Below are 20,603 nucleotides of genomic sequence, written 5' to 3'. Positions count from 1 at the left end.
ACATGTAGTTATTGCGGAGATGTGTTAATATAGAAAAGCATTAGGGAAAACAAGGGAGACAAATCATAAAAATAAAAAAGCTTCAGGTTTTATAAAGTTCATCACTAATCCTTAATCTCTAACCAGAAAAACATGAGCCAACTCTAACCTTAAACTAATAATGATATATAACCTGACATATTATTGTCAACCTAATCGGTGTTGTTACCATGGTGATACATTCTGGTTGAATGTTTGTCTGTAAACAGATAGGTTTAGTATTCTTTGCTCTCACAAACACTTATCGTTGTAATAAAAGTCTAGCCTCAAGATACTATATGGAGGTTATTTATATTCTGTTTGTATTTGGTAAGTTGTTATAAAAACACATATAAAAAGAAAAGGCTGCTGGTTTATGAAATTCTGTGTAGAAGTCACAAGAACTTACTATTAAAGGGACAGAATAATTCTTTTAATGATATTTTTACTTTTCTAAAATTTTTTAATTTTTGTAATTTTTAAGGCTGTTTCACCCCTATCTGTTAACATTCAAGCTCAAAAGATGCCACTTGTCACCAATATACTTATTCTTATAGGTTAAATTGGTAATGTAATTTAAAAAGAAGAGCGAGAAAAACTAAAAAGTGTTCAGTTCATCTTTTACTTTATTTTACCACGCTTTGTAGAACTACAATATTTTTATTATTTCCTGTACACATCTTTAGTAAGTGGTTTCTTTTTTCAGTTGACGGTATGCTACAAAAGATGGTAGAAGTTTTTTTTATCTCCAATCAGGAGTCTTTCAAATTACAAACTATCTTAGACCTTCTAAAAAGAGATTCCTAGTAGATTTAGTAAAACCTTTGGTGTACACATGAGCACTTATAAATAAGATCTACCTTCATTAGAAAGACCTGCATTACTTCCGCAAGATGTCATGGTATATTTGACTAGCTAGGTCTAAATGAAGACTAGCCTTTTGTGTTTGAATGATGCAGATATATAGGTTGTAGTCTAATTGTAGTTAGAGGAATAGTGGTTTAGTGTGATCATCAAACAACAATATTTTCTGGTAGAATCTAATGGTAAGATATATGGTGAGGCTTGCAGTTTCAGATCGATTCATTAACACTTAGAATGGTGAATTTCAGCACTTTGCAAATGCAGCTAGCTGAGCCTAAATGGAAATATCTTAGTCCTTTGCGTTGAAAAAAGTATGAAGATGTGAGAAACCATATATAAACTATAACTCACTATCACACATATATATATCTACTATATTATTCAACTTTCATCTTGCAATCTTGCTTTAAACTAATGCACCAAAGAGATGACTTAAGCAGTAATCAAATCTTTATTATATATAATTTTTCATTTATAATTTTTATGAAACTCAAAATATGACATAATCATCATAGTGGCATGCTTCTGTCATGTCGAGACAATGCTTGATATTGTTCTCATGTTCTCTAGTAAAGAAACACACCACCAGACACACCACCAGAACTAGTTTTTTTATAAGCTTTATTGAATGGTTCTAATACTTGTTAAGGCCTTCTTCTGAAACTGTCAGATTAACTCAAAGTGATGTGCTTTTGAACACGTCCAGTTTGATGAAGCCAAGTGACCATTTCACTTGCCCAATGTGCAAAGGACTTAGGTGGATCTTTAATGCGCTCTGGTTTTCAGTGTGGTACACGGGGCCTCCAAGTTATGGTCTAGATCCGAAAGGCTCAGCAATTCATGGTTGAATGCTTGCTGAGACCTTTTTGTCAGATCTGCATCAAGCAGGGCTTGCACCACCAAACCTATAGTTGATAAGTCCAAGGCACTACCACTAGGCCCCCCTGACATCCTGGAACTCAAACTGTGACATACAGCTTAAAATATCAGCACTACCACTTCTACCACTATATTAAAAATTTTAAAACTTACACTTTCTTTCTAAATGTGCCACTATCTATCTAATTAAAAATTCCAAAAAGTGCTTTGCATGCCATAACAACATTGCCCTAAATGAACGCATGGACAGATTGTTGTCATAAATGCCGTGCAGCAATTTGCTTGATTATTGAAAAGAAACCTGATCATCGCCGACCTTAATGCTAGTGAAACATAAAAGGGTTCATGAAGTCATTGTTAAGCCCAAAGAATTGGTTGATAAAGGAACTTAAGACTCTCTTTTTATACTACTAGTAAACTAGTACTAGATATATATGTACGGTTAGTATAACTGATGTTCAGGGGATTAATAGTTTAGCTTAGCAAACAGCTTGTCGTCTGTAATCAGTTCTCAGCCATGGTGGCAACCATGTTCTTCTGTCTGTGTAATCTCTTTAAACTTGGTAATAAAAAAATGAAAAAGTATGGCATTTTAATATTGTGCATTTAACCAACTTCTTGTTCCTTTGTGATACGAGTCACAAGATGGCAGATAGATAGTGTTGGCTATGGAGTTAATCTCTAAAAAAACCATAGTACATTTAGAGATTATGTTGTGTTTCTAATCATGTTTAGATCTAGCCAAACAAATTGGTTCGTTACTTTGAACTAACCTACAGAGAGTTCTAGACAGTTTTACTGTTTTTTTATGATTTATTTAACTAAAATGGTTTGCAAATTATTTGTTGACTAATCTGCTGCACCTTGGCTTGCCGTGTTAACTTGTTAGAAAACACATTTTAGTTCTGATTACCTCATAACTCATTGTTATCAGTTTTTCCTTTTCTCATGAATGTGCGTTTTACAAAAACTGCTAACGAGATTTTGCAGCAAAGATAGATAACCAGTCTAACGTCATTAATGGTAAAATATGGACAAGTATATAAATGTATACATTGTCAGGTTTAATTCATAACTCATGGACATGTTAACCAGAATATAATTAAACATTTATACAAATTAAAAATGTCTGAAAAGTATAAAAAATATCACAAGCCGATAAAACAGTTGTATGCAGAGAATATCAACACAATTTTAAAGTGCTTTGATAAATAAGAGATCAGATGCATTTTCAAAATTGTATCTCTTTGTTTGGACGTTAGTCAGGTGATACAAAAACAATGATATCGCAATCTTTGTTTTGCTCGAGTGTCTTTTGACAATATTCTAAAGAAACTATTAAAAGATGCAAATATGAATAAGTGACACTCCCAGTACTATCAGGAAGTTACTAGTGCAAGTAGGTGACTCTGCTATTACTATCAGACAGTTACACTGCGATGAGTTGAATGTCTATAAATAATGATACTCGATCAGGTTAAACTAGCTTATGCGGTTTATGCACAATTTTTATACAAACTACAAATACTCCCTGGCTTGTCTGTTTGGTTTAATAGAATTCACCTTCTGAAGACTTTGAAATACCTTTCAGATATTTAGTTGAAATTTCATGTGCAACCATGAGGAAAATATTAATAACATATTTCCATTAGAGTCGCTAAACCAGACTTCACATGGATAATTAATAAAACTACTGTCACCTTATGTGAGTTATTACTAAATTTATGTGAACCACAGGAATAACATAAAATTAATCTTATTGTAAACAACCAGTTTTCTTAGTAAATATTGCTTATTAAAAAAAAACAAAAGGTTTGGAAGCTGCTTATTCTGGCAGGGTTGTAATGGTAGGTTAGTGGTGCAGGCAAGACATATGGCTGGTGGCAAGGGGGAGCCAAACATGTACATTGTACAGAGCTGGCTACCTAACTTTAATAAAACTTTACCAAAACATCAACTTTAAAAGTGCCATCACTCATTGCGCTTTATAACTTACCAACATAAAGATATCGGTCTAGAAAGATCACTTCCTGTTTTACAATAACCAGCCACTATCGAAAGGAAAGATGAGTATGTATTACTTTCTTGTACAAATATGAGGGCGATTCCTGTTTTTTGATGATATACATTGGCAAAATTATATATTACAAATAACTTACCAACTTTTCACAGATATTTTCATATAAATATATATTGTTAATGTCAGAAATATTGATACTTATTATATGATATAGCTGCATTCAAACCTCGTCCCACGACTTTATGACCACCGCTACATGCAATCTTTTAACTTTGTGACAGCGCATGAAGAACTTTTAACATACAGTATTAAACATTTCCTGAAATATAAAAATTAAATCTATGAAAATAAAAATTGAAATTTATCTAATACAAAATGTGTAAGTTAGAGTAAATTATGCTACATATTTTTATCACTCCACTACACATCGCTGAATCTATATTTCTATCCATACATACTTACGGTATGATGACAATTGAAAGGTTTTAAACAATATTACTATTTTATTCTTTTATTTTTATTTTAACTTTTTATTTTAATTTTATATTTTTAATTTCTATTTTTTATTTTGAAATTTCTTTTTAGTGTTTTAAACAGCTTGATGTAAAGATTTCATTCTAAAGCTAGAAATAATCATTTGAGTTGTTTATCATTGCTCTATGCTCTAGAAATAGTTAAACAAGAGATAATTTAGTTTTATAAAAAATATTTAGTCCAATTATGATGGTTCCAACATACCAAGCAAAGATAGAAACAGACTTCTTCTGTATGTTGAGGGTTTGACTGTAACTCTGTTTACAGTACTAAAAGTTTTGCCTTGTGTCATCGTTATGTCTTTTACCCATTGTGTTAACTTATTGTTATCTTTAACAATCCAAGGCATTTCTAAAAGAACTAGTTTTAAGTTTGTATTTTTTGTATCAGGGCTGTTGGTTGGAGGATCTCAGGCTATAGAATGTTACAACTGTGCTGACTGTGACAATGGAGAAGGCGTGGCCTATGACTGTGCCATTTTGAACTCTGACTCTTGTTTCCTCTCTAAGATTGTATCTAGCGGAGCCGGTGAGTTCAAGATTTAGGGTCACTTCTTACTCTGGGTTCTATGAACCTGCTATCAAAATGTTGAAATTAAAGTTTACTTGCTATCTGTGTAGTATGATCCACTAGAACGCTTGAAAAATTAAAATTAAATATTTCAGAATTGTGACAAATGTGTTTTATTCCTTAAAACTAAATGACCATCAATGACATAGAAAAAAACTCAAATTTTAAAATGCTATATCAAAGATTTTTAAGAATTGAATTTTTGTCATTGCTGTTTAATTATATTGCAAGTATTTATCACTCTGTCGGAGCTTCTGTTCTCAACAGCTGTTTTCCAACGCAATAATTTATTTTAAACAAGTCTAAAAGCAAGTTTTCTAAAAAAATTGCTACACATAATTTCAGCAAAAACGGAAAAAATTTAAAATTATTATATTATAAAACTCTGATTTTGTAATTGAAGTGAAGAAACTATCGAGGTGAAGACATCATAAAGACAGTTGTTGAAATGTGTCATAAATTGATGTTTTGCGCTTGTCTAGAACCCTTGCTATTCAGCTTACGACTCCGAAACTGCTACTTGTGCTACTCAATGGCCTTCCAAAGTTCAAGAACATTCTTTAGTATAATAAGTTTGGTGCAGCGTGACACTAAAGTATTCTCATGTAAGGGAAGAGTTATTAGGGTAAACTCAGTGGTTTAGCGTGCAAAGAGAAGCCCACTTCAAGCTATGCCAGGCTTTAGTGGCAAATCTTAAAAATTTAGTTTCTCATATAAATGTGCCTCGATGTATCAGATGAAAAAATCAAACATCCGTCTTCGCACGAAGTAAGGACAGTTGCCTTACTGACGTAAAACTTTGAAATCTATTATATTATTCAACTCTGTTCTTGTGATTGAAGGGAAGAAACTGTTGAAGCGAAAACATGATATAGGCAGTTACTGAAATGAGTCATAAAACAATGCTTTGCATTTGTCTAGAACCCTTGCTATTCAGCTTACGACACCGACACTGCTACTTGTGCTGCTCAAGGGCATTCTAAAACTCAAAAGCTTATATTAGAATCATAAAGACCGGTGTAGCGTGACACTAAAGTATTCTCACGCAGGGGAAGGGCTATCAGGGTAAACGCACTACCCTTGTTTTGTTCAACCTTACACTTGTTTAGCATGAAAAGAGAGGCACACTTCAAGCTATGCCAGGCTCTATTGGCAATTCTGAAACTTTCATTTTCCATATACATGTGACACAATCTATCAGATGAGAAAATCAAACATCCATGCCGACATGAATTAAGGACAGTTGCCCTCGATAAGTTTACATAACAAGGAAGCTTGAGCATTACAATAAATAAAATTTAAAATTCATATTATGTAAAAGATTTAAGCTAGTAATTAGCATCCATATACCACAAATACTTAATATACTGCTTTCAAGATGAGCCCAAATGTGTAAATTTAATGAAAAAATAACTTTGTCAAAATATTCCTGAACCTGACCCTGAACTTGCAACTATGAATCACTTCTCCACTTTTTCAGAACACACAACCGCTCGTAGAAGCTTCATTAGAGTAACAGTGACGTCTGTCTGTTTGTCTGTCTAAAACCATGCAAACAACATAAGCAATAGAATTTCATCTAATGGGAATTTAACTTGAAATCAGATATTTATTTTTGCAGGCAGCCGCACTAACCACCGTGCCCCTCAGCCACCTTGTCATACTAGGGAACAATTATGCCCATAGTTATTAAATGTGACGATCGCTCACAACTGCAAGAGTACGACTATAGCTTAATAGTGCCACAGTAAAGCTACTGAATATTAGAAACCTTGTATTAATAGTTCACTATGGTAGTCATCTCCTTCATATATAAATAAATGATGTATGACTATCATTTCATATGACATTCTTTTCTGTGTTTTAGTCAGCAAATCCTGTGGAGTAGAGGGTTTTAACATCTTCGATGTGTCTGAAGGATGTCGTCAGGAAGGGGATATAATCTTCTGTCGATGCTTCACTGACTTGTGTAACATACGGGACTTACTTCCTGCCTCTACAATGCCACATAATGTCAGCTCATTTATCACAACAGCTATGACAACTCGAGCAGGTGGTTTTTATTGCTATCAGTGTGACAACTGTGGATCTTCAGTCGGAGTTCTTACTGACTGCTCTACTCTCTCCTCATCAAGAAACTGCTACCTTTTGATGGAACCAAACGATGCAAGTATGTAGGAACTTATTACGGTGCGCTTGGGAGCTTGCTGACATGCTAGTATGAGCAAATCTTTGGAAAAAGAAAAATACTGCTGGCTTGATAGTAATTTCAAGAAAACTCTGTTATCTAAAATAAGGGCAGCACCAGAATGTTTGAAGAATATATTAAAAGCAGCTGTGGATTCTGTTTTAACAATAATTTCACATACAGACTTTCCTGTATGTATTTAATTCAGCATTGATGCTTTAAAGGAAAGCACAAGCTCTTTAAACAAAACGGTTATTTTCAAAAATGTCCATTTTCAGTTGTTAGTCAGAATGGATAGGTAAAAGTTACATACCATTGCTACACTCAACCGGTTTTATCCCCAGAAGATAGAGAGAAATAGTTATCATTGATATGCAGACATTGATACAAGTACTGTAACTACAGCTAGCTTATTTAATGACCTCTATGATAGTCATGACTAACAGCTCACTCTGACCTTTATTTAGAACTGACTCTATTTCAACTATTTAAAACTAGTCCAACTGTCACGGTAGTCATGATCTGTCAATATTACTTTGTTGTTATTTATACTTTTCCTTCGAATAAGAAATGGGAGTAGCAAATAATGCTACAATAGCTAGAATGGCGTTACCATTTTAAGATAAAAGCATGGTTTATAACTACTAAAAAAACAAGGTAATTTCTTTGTGTACACAATTTTATGTTTTTTCTATTCATACATGGATAACTTCTACATATATATCGGTGGATTCTCATTGTTCATCACTTCAGAAAAACTCATAAATATAATCAGGGTTGATAAATTGATGAAGCGAAGAATGAAGTACTTATGGTAATAATAATAATGGCTCTTTCCTAGACTTTGACAACAATGTGAATATCAAGATTAACTATTTCATCACAGTTATTTTAGTTTCTATTATACTTGGTCTATTTTATCAAGGTGTTCAAGATTCTCTGTCAGTAGCCTTAATCTAGGTTGGTAACTTTTCTTATGTTCATCTGGTATACTATTTGTACCTTTGTTATTCTGTTTATATTTAATCTTTTGTGTGCGATAATTTTGCTTTTTTGGCTTCAATGAAAATTAATAAGCAAAATAAATTGCATCGATTTGTTCAATTTTCTGCTTTTAGTTCTCAGGACGTGTGGAACAGCACTCTTAGACGAGCAAATTCTTTCCTTAGGCTGCATCACTGTTGGAGGTTACACCATATGTAAGTGCAGTGAGTCAGGGTGCAATGAATATAGGAATATCACCCCAGTAACAACTCCTATTAGTAGAACCACAACTACTAGAAGAACCACAACCACTACAACTACAACAACAACAACCACCCCTACCAGAAGAACAAGCCTGCCTTTTCAAATTACAACAACAGTAGAAAATCAAGATGACTCTCCTTGGTTCTGCTATGCTTGTGTTGACTGTGGCTCCTCCATAGGACAACTAGTAGAGTGCTCATTGTTCTATGAATCTAGAACTTGCTACTACCTCAAAGAACCCAACAATGAAGGTATATTTAAGTTTGAATTTTTATGAACTCTGCATAGTGTTTGATAACTTTGGTAAAGTCTAAGCACTGAACAGAGACTTGAGTCTTACTGATAGTAAGTTGACTTTAAAATGTTTAGAATTGTGTTAATTTTTCTGTCTTCTAAATTTTGCTTAAAAAGAAATTGTAGGATACCAAATATTCCAGGTTTGTATCTAGCTAATCCTGACACTGACATAATTTCCCTGCTCTTGATGTGGTGAAGAAAGCTAAACAACCCACGAATATATTTTACAAGTTTTGCTCAGCAAAGACAAATGACAGAGACATAAAACACAGCACAGTTTTTTACAGTATATATTGTATTATCATGTTTAGAAGCAGTAATTCCTGAAAAAAATATTAAATTAGTTCAAATTGTTTTAAAACTTAAAACTCATCCTTCGTGAGCAGTTGGCTGAGTAGAAGTTCTATGGTTGGTGTATTATAACAGCTAAGGTTGTCACTATCTCTTTAGCTTCAAATGATTCTATACAAACAAGCAATAGCTCTCTTATAGCTATAGTATCTAATAAAATAATCAATTGCGCTTTTATTTACTCTACAAATACTTAAAAGGTGACTACAAAACATCTGTAAGTCTACCTTGTAATCTTTATGGTCAATATTTTATTCCAGTCTTACGAACTTGTGGAACTCCTGAACTTGATGAATTGGATATCAGTGTTGGCTGTGAAGAAGATGATGGGTACACATTCTGTAAGTGTTTAGAATCAGGGTGTAACGCCTACGCTGATGGTTCATCTTCTGGAGGAGACAGTCCTACAACAACAGCCCTATCAGCAACAACTGCATCTTCCGGCTCGTGGTACTGTTATGTATGTAGTGATTGTGGGTGCTCAGCAGGAGATCTCACAGATTGTTCAATTATTACCAGCTCAAGATCTTGCTACCTTGGGAGATCACCAAGAGGCATCAGTAAGTAGTAAATTACTAGCTAGGCACTTGTTTAAGTTTAGGTTAAATTCAGACGTTAAGCTGCACCAATTTTACTAATGCGTAGTAATAACAGTAGTAACTATAATAAGACTAAGAGTACAGTAGCTGTTTGCTATGTCTGGTACTACTGAGTATGTTGCTACAAGTTGTAAAGAAATTTCAAAAAATCACAAGCTAATTATATAAACTTTTGTCTCTTGGCTACATTGCACTTTTACGTTTACAGTATTTCGCTCTTGCGGCTTAAAAACATTGGATGAGATAATTGTACTTTCTGAGGGTTGTGGCACCTCAAATGGAGACACCATCTGCAGATGTTCTGAGAGTGGATGCAACTACTATGAAGAGTATTTAGAATGCACAAGTAGTGATAGTATATCTACAACGGAAATGGCTGCTCTTGGAGGACACTCTTTCTACTGCTACTTGTGTGTAGATTGCGGGAGGTCTGTAGGAGAGCTGGTTAAATGTAGGAATACACAGTCCTGTACACTTCAGATACAGAATGGCAAAGGTATGAAGCTACTAACCACAGTACAGAAATATACATATTTTATTACTTATGAGATGCTTTAAATGTCAAGGATGAAAAACTGATGGAGGTAGTTGCCACAGCAACAGAGATTTAAATAGCCAATCACCAACTAAGTATAACCAAGCCATGTTAATATTCTATTAATAATGAACTCATTACGGACTTTGGTGATTCTAAATTCACAAAATACTGTTTCAACATTCAAAACTGGGCAGTGAAACTACTTCTAATTGTCATAAGTTACTGAATACCAGTGAGTTTTGCCAGATTCAAGCATATTGCCTGATGTATTCCCATGTATCTCAGCCATTTCTATATAATTTTAGTATCCAGATCTTGTGGATCTGACGAGGTGGACAGACAACTCCCTAGTAGTGAAGGATGTATGTCAACAAGTGATGGTCAAATTTGTAAATGTTCAACGCTCAGATGCAATGTTTATGAAGAAATCACTGGAGCCAGAGCACCGAAAGATCATCCAAACTCTGACAACTCATGGGCAATATTCAACCCTACAACATCATCTGCCATGACCTTTCAACTTATGCCTATTTTCTTGCTGATTCTTTCTGTCACCATAATCATATGTCTTTACTAACACAGTATAAGCATTCTATCATCTTTTCTAAAAAAATTTATTTACTAACACATCTTGTAATGCATTTATATAAAGATTTTATTAACCATAGCATTTTATAATCTATAACATTTTACTAATCTTGGCTTTTTATAACTTATAACATTTTACTAATCTTGGCATTTTGTAATATGTAACACTTTCACTTGTTTTTTCAATTCTCTCAATATATAAAACTTGCTAAACATCAAATCTCAGCAAAATGTAAAACACATTTCATCTTTGCCATCTGGGCCATAACAACCTTGTGGTTAGTCGCTGGAAGCGGTCTGTTTGTTTGTGAGATGATGGAGTGGCATAGCAAACCTGGTGAAGTAAAGGGGTGTAGTGAAAGGGTTGATGTGGGAAGCTTGGTGTGTAGTAGGATTGTAGCAAATGGTGTGTAGTAAGATTGCAGAGAATTATTTGTAGTACAATACTAGCGAATTGTGTGTAGTAAGAATATGAAGGGATTTGGCAGAATCCGTATGAAGGAGTGCAGTGTAGGATTAGAGTTTAGCCGGAAAAATCACTGCAGGATAACCCTGTGATGAGTTTTAGCTGTTGACATGTCTGCATATTTTCTTATTATTGGGCAAACTATTAAAGCAATGTGAAAGAATGTTGATAAACTAATATGAACTGATAGAAAGCAGCATGGAGGTTGAAGCAGCAATTACTGCTGTTTACATTTTTGTAAAATAGAGTGTGTGTTCATTATCTTAAACATATTTGTTGTGAATAATGTTAAGGTGAATAGCGGTATTTTGTGATAGAATTCAAGCTCTGATTGGCTAAATGCATATAGACATAAGCTACACTCCAACTTTTTTTTTATTTGTTTCCATACTGGCTCACAGATCATAATTGAACTTAACATTCATTGATTCTATAACAAAAGGAAAGTACATGGTTTTTTTCTTAACAGCACAAATAATTGAAAATTCTCATTAAAACACTGAGGTTATCAACAAGTGTAAGAATTATGGTTATGTTAGACCTAGTACCAAACGCTAATCTAAAAGTTTCCTCTTACACAATATACCCTTAGTAACAACTTGCTTCACGTAACTGTTAACTCATGAAACATAAAAAGAGCTGGGTGTTGGGGCACCTGCAGCACTTGGGATACCTAGGACACTTGTGGCACCCGGGGCTGTCTGGGACACAGCAAAAAAGCTGAAGACTTATACCTTTTGCCTGTTCACCTTATCAGACAGTTTTGTTTGGGAAGCAGAATGCGTTCACACTCAGAGTTCAAGGAATTATTCTTATTGACATAGTTTTCGATGTACATATCATGAGGAACCTTTTGGTTATACACTTATGTAGATGTACATATCATGAGAAACCTCTAAGTCTTATACCGATGTAGATATACATATCACGAATATATTTAAAAGTTGTATACCAATAGAGATATACATATCTTGAATAACCTTTAGATTATTCGGTACTCTAAATGTACCATGATGAAACTTGAAAGGAACTTGTCTAAAATACACCTGCATAAATATTAGTTATCCCTTATTGCACAAGAAATCCATCCTACTCATATTGTTCCTAACTAGCCACTGCGTTATGCACTTTATGCAATCAGAAGGAGCCACGCTGAAGACGCCTTATTCCTACTTTCAAAACACGATTTTATACTTCTTTGTTATACTGCCAGTGTACACTATATATTCTCGGTATGGCTGAAGATGAGGGAAAATTGATTTACACCGTAATGTGCACACTCCCCTAACATATTAATCACCCTGTAAATCAACCACTGTCAAAGAAGTATTTTTTATCTGTGAATTGCTAGCCAAAGGCTTAATATTTAGGTTAATTCTTGATTGCGGTTGTGAATGGGTCGGTAAATCAACCATTTAGCTGAAATACTTAGTTTTACTGTGTTTATGGGCCTACCTATATGTACTTACACACAGGTTGCTATAATATATTAACCTGTGTGTAAGTACATATAGATAAGTAGGCATATTATAGATGCTTCAGTGTGTTTATACACCTATACTAATTTGTACTTACACACCGGTGATTGTTTTGATGTTTCAGTGTGTTTATAGCCTATACCTATATGTACTTACACACAGGTTATTATAATATAATGACCTGTGTGTAAGTACATGTAGGTAGGTAGGCATATTATAGATGTTTCAGTGTGTTTATGTACCTACCTATTTGTACACACACACAGGGGATTGTATTGATGTTTCAGTGTGCTATGGACCTACCTATATGTAGTTACACACAGATGATTGTATTGATGTTTCCATGTGTTATGAACCTACCTATATGTACTTACAGATGATTGTATTGATGTTCCCATGTGTTGTGTACCTACCTGTATGTACTTACTCACATATGATTGTATTGATGTTCCCATGTGTTGTGTACCTAACTATATGTACTTACTCACAGATGATTGTATTGATGTTCCCATGTGTTGTGTACCTAACTATATGTACTTACTCACAGATGATTGTATTGATGTTTCCATGTGCTATGGACCTACCTATATGTACTTACACACAGTTGATTGTATTGATGTTTCCATGTGTTATGGACCTACCTATATGTACTTACACACAGTTGATTGTATTAATGCTTCAGTGTTTTATAAATACTAGCAGCAACACAACTTGCACATCCTCTCACCTAATAATGCACCAATGCATAAATACGATAACACAAAACTATATAAATGCACTAATATTGTATTGTACTTATGCAGTAACGCACTAGTATGATAACGCTGTAAGACACAAGCTAAGTTGAGCACTTACTATAATATACTAAGTATTTAGCAATATTTGGTATATTATACCAAATAATAGAACATCATTTTCTGATGACGCTTCAGGTTAAGGTCCACTGGCTATTCCTACATTAAGATTTACCGGCAATTCTCTGTTTTAGGTTCACTGGATATTTTACCTTAAGGCCGGCTGTCTATTCTTACCTTAAGGTCCACAGGCTGTTCTTTCTTTAAGGTTTACTGGCTCTTGTTACCTCAAGCTCCACTAATTACTCTTAGCTTAAGGTGCAATATCTACTCTTAATTTAAGGTCTTCTGGCAATTCTAACTTTAAGGTCTACTCGCTATTTTAAACTTTAATTTCACTGGCTGTTCTTATCGTGTGGCCCATTGGCCATTCTTACCTTATGGTTCAATGCCTATTCTCAGTTTAAGGTCCACAGGCTATTGTTGGTATTAGCTCAAACCTTACCGACTACTCTTACCTTAAAGGTTGACTTGCAACAAAATTCACATTACAGTTTTTTTGATATGAAAAGGTTCACCATGTCTTACTCTGTTGTGTTGAAGGTGCAAAATATGTGGAAATGTGATTACAAGCTCTTAAAAGCTCTTAAAAGCTCAAAAACGAACCGTTAGCCGCAGCCATTACAATTAATCGCAAAAGATGACAAAACATTCCAAAAGTGCAAAACCAGGAGAGATGTCTAGTGTTCTATTTTATTGTCATTGTAATGCTGTCACTTTTAGCACTGGTATCTTATAACTTACTGTAAAAATTTGTTTAATTTTTTAGCCTTAGCTTGAAGGAGTACATATCATTGTCTGATAATCATGATGAGCCTGTTGGTTACTTGTGGTAATCGAAAAGTGCTGCAGAAGTTATTTGCGAAGTATTGGGTCACATGATCAGATTACGACTTGCCGATTAGACCAAACCGAAACAAAACTGTAAAGTAGCGAACATCTATGTTTGATACAAGGTCTTTGGTAAAACCCGAAGTGTTTGTCTTAAACTAGCGCTACAATAAGTTTTATATTGAGCTTTTTATTGGCCTTTCAATTCACGTGAGAACATCATGAGACAAGACAATAACCAAATTTCATGACTACGTCAGAGAAATAAAAAGATTCAAATCTACGGCGGCTTTTTTTTTTGAGCTTTTAAGAGCTTGTAATCACATTTCCACATATTTGGCATCTACAACACAACAGAGTAAGACATGGTAAATCTTTTGATACCAAATAACTGTAATGTGAATTTTGTTGCTAGTCAACCTTTAAGAATATCACTCATTATTGCTTAAGCGCGTCATATCACTGGCAAACGAACTGTCTAAAATAATGTAAAAACTAGGCGATACTCCTTTGCAAATCATCATCCAAAAGAAGCTCAGCATCGAGCTGCAAAGTTTTATAGAAATCATTCCAGCAGAAAAACGCTTCTCAGAGTATCTAAATAGCAACAAAAATGGTATAAACTCTCTTGACAAAGCCGTCGATCAAAGAAACAAAGAGATGATTCAGAAAATCTTGAATAGTTTGAACAAAGACGAGGATAAATTGACGCTACTTAGGACCGCAAATAAGTGAGGCTGGACTGTTTTGCATAGAGCTGTGGACAAGATAGATGAGAGCTTAGTGAAGGCATTGTTGGACATTCTCCCACCTGCTCTCAGCAAAGACTGTTTTTTAACAGCTCATTCTCAAGGCTGCTGCCTGCTGCGAAAAGCTCTGCAGTTTTCTGACACTAAAATGTTCATGTACATCCTCAGTTTAATGTCTGATAATGGTGCTGACAATGGAACGATGAAGGGAAAAAATATGTAGAGTTGTTGAATAAGAGAAACGAAGATGGAAACAAAATTTTGCCTATCATAGCCATGAAGGGTAACTCCCAACTTCTAAGCCATGTTATCAAACAAGAACGGTGTGACATCAATCGCCAGTGTTGATAAAAGCCACTGACAGTAATAAATGTACATTGCTGCATATTGCTGTTGAGAACGCAGATGTTGACCTTCAAACGACTCAAATCAACAAAATGGAGGTTTGACCTACTTTACGCTGTCAATAAAAGAGCTCAAACAGCTCTGCACTACGCAGTATAAACTGAAAGAATCGGTAACAGCAACAAAGAGAAATCAATGCTGGTAATCATGCTTCAAGCCGTAACCCCTAGTCAGCATGTGACACTCTTACAAATGGAAGATATGTCTAAAAACACTGCATTGCACGGAACGTTCAGAGTGAAAAACACTCTTGGTATCAGTACAATCGTAGGGTCAGTAGGCCAAGTTTCTCTGAACATGATGCTCCAGCCTTTTAGAGGCGACAGAAAAATGCTCGCTGTCTTGGATGAAGTTGTTAACCAGGAAATAAATAAAGCGAGTCAACAAAGTTCAAATAGTAAGTTCATCGTACTTTCAGGTACAGCCCTCCTGAGGATACGGTTAACCTGATATACAATTTTTTAACCTTAAAAAGTGGAACATGATGATTTGTTTCACTTCACCATATGAATCTTATTTTACCATTCAAATTCAACAAAATGTTTGATAGGGCTCAAATTTGGCAGTTGGTGTCCTCATTATATACACTGAAATAACAAAGACACCAAAAATGAATTCACAACGCTTTAAAAGAAGACGAATTTAGTCATTTTAGCAATTCTCTTTTGTAAAACGGTAATATTTTCCGTTTACAACCATTAGCAAAATTGAAGTTGCGATCCTTTCAAAAAAGAAGATTCAGTAGTCAGACAAAATATTTTAACCTGCTCAAAAACCTACTATCATTACAATTATAAGAGCTTGCCAAATTAAGTTGAAAAAGGTTTTAATGATGCCGGTTAAAGCTATATTTAAAATGAAGTAAAAAACTGATAGATGATAAAATTTTAGCGATAAAAATTTGAAATTCAGTAAAATAGAAAAAAATACATACTAAAACTTAGCTTTGAGTTTGTATTTAATAAACTAAACTTATTTAAAGTGAATTCAAAGTTTATGTTGTATGTTCTTCTGTCTTGAAGGTAAGAAATTTCTATGGTATGCATTACACAGCACATTAAAACTTTAAATTTTAATGTGGATCCAATAAATAAATAACCAATAAATACACTAAATACAATAAAGTTACTGTAGGTAATTATAGTTACTAAGGTTAACATGCTATTTTGCTTCTAATTATTTATCATTATCACGTTATTACATGTGCAGACAACCATAATATCATCTTAGTAATAAATGTCCAATTTTTCATATTACCATTATAGGTGTACATGCGGAAATATTCATATAATTATCACAATAATGCATATAGAGATGATAATATTATTATCATAGAAGTACATGTAGATATAACCATAGCGTAATTGTGAGTAACATTTGGAAATAATTATACTATTATCACAAAATTTCATGCGGAGATAATGATATCATTATCACAATAATACAAAAGGAAATAATCATGACATTATTATGTAAAGATAATTGTACATGTAAAGATAATCGCATCATTATCTCCACTACTTAATAACGTTGGATTTGCCGCTGTTCGTGATAGTGGGTCATGTTCATTTCCTTCAGCAGCCGAGTTACTAATTTTTTTCCAGCTACGAGTAGGCCTACTGTAACTTACTATTACAGAACTTTCACGAGTACTCCGAGGGTTGCGATACGCTATTGTGAATAGAAAGAGAGCAGCTGCTATCGACTTACTGTCACCCTGCATCAGCCATGACCAGCTATACGTCGCCTGCTCAAAAGTAGGCACACGCCTAAAACTGTTTCTTCATACGCCCGACAGAAAAACCAAAAATGTTGTCTATCCGCATGTGTTGCGTTGAACTAAGGGAGAGAGAGAGAGGGAGAGAGGGAGAGAAAGAGAGAGGAAGAGCGAGGAGGAGAGGGGAGAGAGAGGGAGAGGGGAGAGAGGGAGAGAAGGGGAGAGAGAGGGAGAGCGAGGAGGAGAGAGGGGGGGGGGGAGAGAGAGAGGGAGAGAGAGAGAAAGAGGGGGGAGAGGGGGAAGAGGGAGGGAGAGAGGGGAGAGACCGAGAGAGGGGAAAGAGAGAGAGAAGGAGAGAGAGAGAGGGAGAGCGAGGGAGAGCGAGGAGGAGAGGGGAGAGAGAGAGAGAGGGAGAGAAAGAGGGAGAAGAGGGAGGGAGAGATAGAGGGGAGAGACGGAGAGAGGGGAAAGAGGGAGAGAAGGAGAGAGAGAGGGGAGAGAGGGAGAGACGGAGAGAGGGGAAAGAGGGAGAGAGAGGGGAGAGACGGAGAGAGGGGAAAGAGAGAGAGAGAGCGAGGAGGAGAGGGGGGAGAGAGAGGGAGAGAAAGAGGGAGGAAGAGAGAGGGGAGAGAGGGAGAGACGGAGAGAGGGAGAAAGGGGAAAGAGGGAGAGAGGGAGATGTGACTGCATATTTGGAGTTGTTTTACCGTATGAAAGACAACTCTCAATAAACCTTATGCTGCCCGTGAATCTGCTCCTGTAGACGGGTAATGCAGCTAGTTAAAGTATAAATGAAAAGTTAATCATAACCTTATCACACAAATACATGTTGAGATAATCATATCCTTATTACAGTAATATGTGGTATATATACATTAAACATGATTATAAAATAACAAAGTATAAAATAATATATCTAATAATATATATATTTATATATATATTTATATGTATTTATATATATATTTATATATATTTATATATAGAATATGAAAACCTATGCAGCTCCGATGACCACCATAGACAATGCATTTAGCCGAATTTCCCTCGATTGTAGTAGAACCAAACACTAATGATGATAAACCTATCTGGCACACCGAACCTCTCTTTGGTGCTGACCATGATTTGAGGTTGGTGGATCTCCATCAGTCATAAATGTGACTGAACAAAGGCGCTAATACATTTGCTAAATCAATAAGGAGTTGCACATATTCAGCGCCATTTTTAGTGATTGTTATTGGTATTGCGGAGAGTTACTGCAAGAGTGTGAGTACAGAATAATTTTGGGCTGTCATTTCTTGGTAAAGTTTTATTGGTGTAATATGTTTTTCACAGCCTCATCACTAATCTTGTGTGCAAGTAAACCTCTATATATTTGACCAGTAAATTGTTGCCCATTAATGTTATGATCTGGTAGAAAGTGAGTATGTTTCAGAGCATTTGAACAGAGTCATCAAGTAAAACAGACTAAATACAAATTCATGCAAATTAATCGTAACTCGTATTTATTGTGCAAACTAGAAAAGCAGGAACAAGTGAACAAAAAGTTACCAGCTTGTTTATCAAAACATTCAAACAAACATCAAAGTGACGAATATGCTAGGTACTATTTTGTATAATACAAGTACCTGGTGGTCGTATGTACCATTCAAAATCGTTAAGGGTAGCGACTATCTCCACAGTTATTCCAAAGTACATTGATGTGGTAGAGTATTGGTCTACCAAGCTGAAATTCACTAGTTTAAATCTTGCTGAAAGCTATTTTTCCTAACCTTTAAGCATGGTTTTGTACACGTGGTCAAAGTAAAGATTTGGTATTGTCATCTTCCTTCCCCTTGCGTATGGCATCCTTTTCTTCGTTTTTTGGTCAGCAACTTTTGTGGAACCCCAAAATTGAACTTCCTCAGTGTGTCTAAGGGATGCAAAAACAACTCTTAAAATGGTAAATCTTTCTGCTTCCCAATATATGATGACTAAACAACTTAAAATGCAAAAATAAAAGCATGACACGAGTCAATCACAAACTAGAAAAATAAACGATTAGTATGACCAACTAATTTTGTTTGAGACACATCGACAGAAGTGAAAAGTAGTCATAGACTACGATGTACAATGTAAGTGTGGGTAGAGGCTCCTATGTACAGCTGAAGTGTGTTTTGCTGGTTTATGTCTCTGTTCTGTATTTTATAAACTATAATAAATTTGTTAAACAAAATAATGGCGGCTTTTTTGCATTCATTAAGTTTATATAATTTCTAGATTGCAGTATATTATTAATGCTAGGAATGACAGAGTTAGCAGCAGAGATAGGCGCTCAAATTAACACACTTGCTTGAGTAAGCCTTAATGCTCATCTCACAAATGAGTTGGATTAAACCTATCCTCTGGTATCTTTTACTTATTGTAGAATTGTATTGACACGGAGCATCAAATGAGAACTGAATTTGAATCGACTCTTTACTTTCACCATATGTGGTTTGTCTCAATTCACTATGTTCAATAAACGAATCTATTTGAGTCGAAAAGCATTGACGCTTCTCTTTATTATTACCACTTCTGTCATTGCTACTGCTTTGAAGGGAAATCCATCACAAACAGTGAGATTTTAAGTAAATCTATCTATTAGTTTCTGAGCATAAAAACAAAAATGTCAGTGCTGCCCCATGTTTTCAGCTGCACACATTTTTACAAATACTCGATACCACTGCGTTTATTTTGTTAGTAAACAATATGGACATCACACAAATATAGAATAGCTCTATGGTTTGCCTGTGTACTAACGCTAAGCTTATTTTTTTAGCTTTGTAACTGCTCACAAATATCATTCATTTTGCCAAAAATCCTTTATAGTGACTCGCCTTTGTACTTCTTCAAAGTCATTTATTATGGACCACAGTATTAACTGACCCACCCGAAACCTTGCCACAATAAATTTACAAAGTTGAGTTATCATTTTGCCAAAAAATAAAACAAACTGCTTAGTCTTACTTTTACTCACAGAACACAGCATAAAATCATGGTTTCAAATTTGTGATTTCTGGTTTAAGACGCATAAAAGAAATTGTGAATTTTGTATTCTGCTAGTTAAATTCTTCAACGCTGGAATTCTAATATTTTTAACTACTACATTTTTATATTAGATATTGTGTGTCAGAGTTTTGGTTCAACCAGATAAATCTTTGAGCACATGCAAGCCTCTGTCACCAGGATAATGTGGTTTGGTCCATAAGCACATGCTTTGCTCTTTCACTAAATTAATGTCGTTTAATTTATAACCACTTGCTTGCTTCTGTCAACAGGTTAACTAGGTTTTATGTTAATGCACATTCCTACCTCAACTGAAATTTTATCAAGACAGTGGCATTGTGACACAGACTGTCTAAACAGTCTAAAGGCACACATAAGTGAA

General features: G+C 34.9%; 1 protein-coding gene across 2 annotated transcripts in view; it reads left to right on the top strand.

Annotated features, from left to right (window-relative positions):
- Nucleotides 1–298: 298 nt before the first annotated feature.
- LOC137398579 (uncharacterized) overlaps nt 299–20,603 on the top strand; it is a 75,581-nt gene continuing 55,276 nt past the window's right edge. Inside the window, exons 1-7 of one of the 2 annotated variants that reach the window (XM_068084739.1) lie at nt 299–348; nt 4,706–4,843; nt 6,753–7,055; nt 8,192–8,572; nt 9,230–9,529; nt 9,777–10,064; nt 10,412–10,908. In XM_068084739.1, the coding sequence (XP_067940840.1) occupies nt 318–348; nt 4,706–4,843; nt 6,753–7,055; nt 8,192–8,572; nt 9,230–9,529; nt 9,777–10,064; nt 10,412–10,683 (1,713 nt within the window). In that variant the 5' untranslated portion in view covers nt 299–317 and the 3' untranslated portion in view covers nt 10,684–10,908. Of the gene's footprint in view, nt 349–4,705; nt 4,844–6,752; nt 7,056–8,191; nt 8,573–9,229; nt 9,530–9,776; nt 10,065–10,411; nt 10,909–20,603 lie in introns of those variants that run through there. The other variant, XM_068084737.1, reaches the window with a different exon arrangement.

The sequence above is a fragment of the Watersipora subatra genome, chromosome 6, assembly GCF_963576615.1.
Source record: "Watersipora subatra chromosome 6, tzWatSuba1.1, whole genome shotgun sequence".
Lineage (NCBI taxonomy): Eukaryota > Metazoa > Bryozoa > Gymnolaemata > Cheilostomatida > Watersiporidae > Watersipora > Watersipora subatra.
Note: the sequence above shows the minus strand (reverse complement) of the source record. Positions and strands in the feature narration are given on the sequence as shown.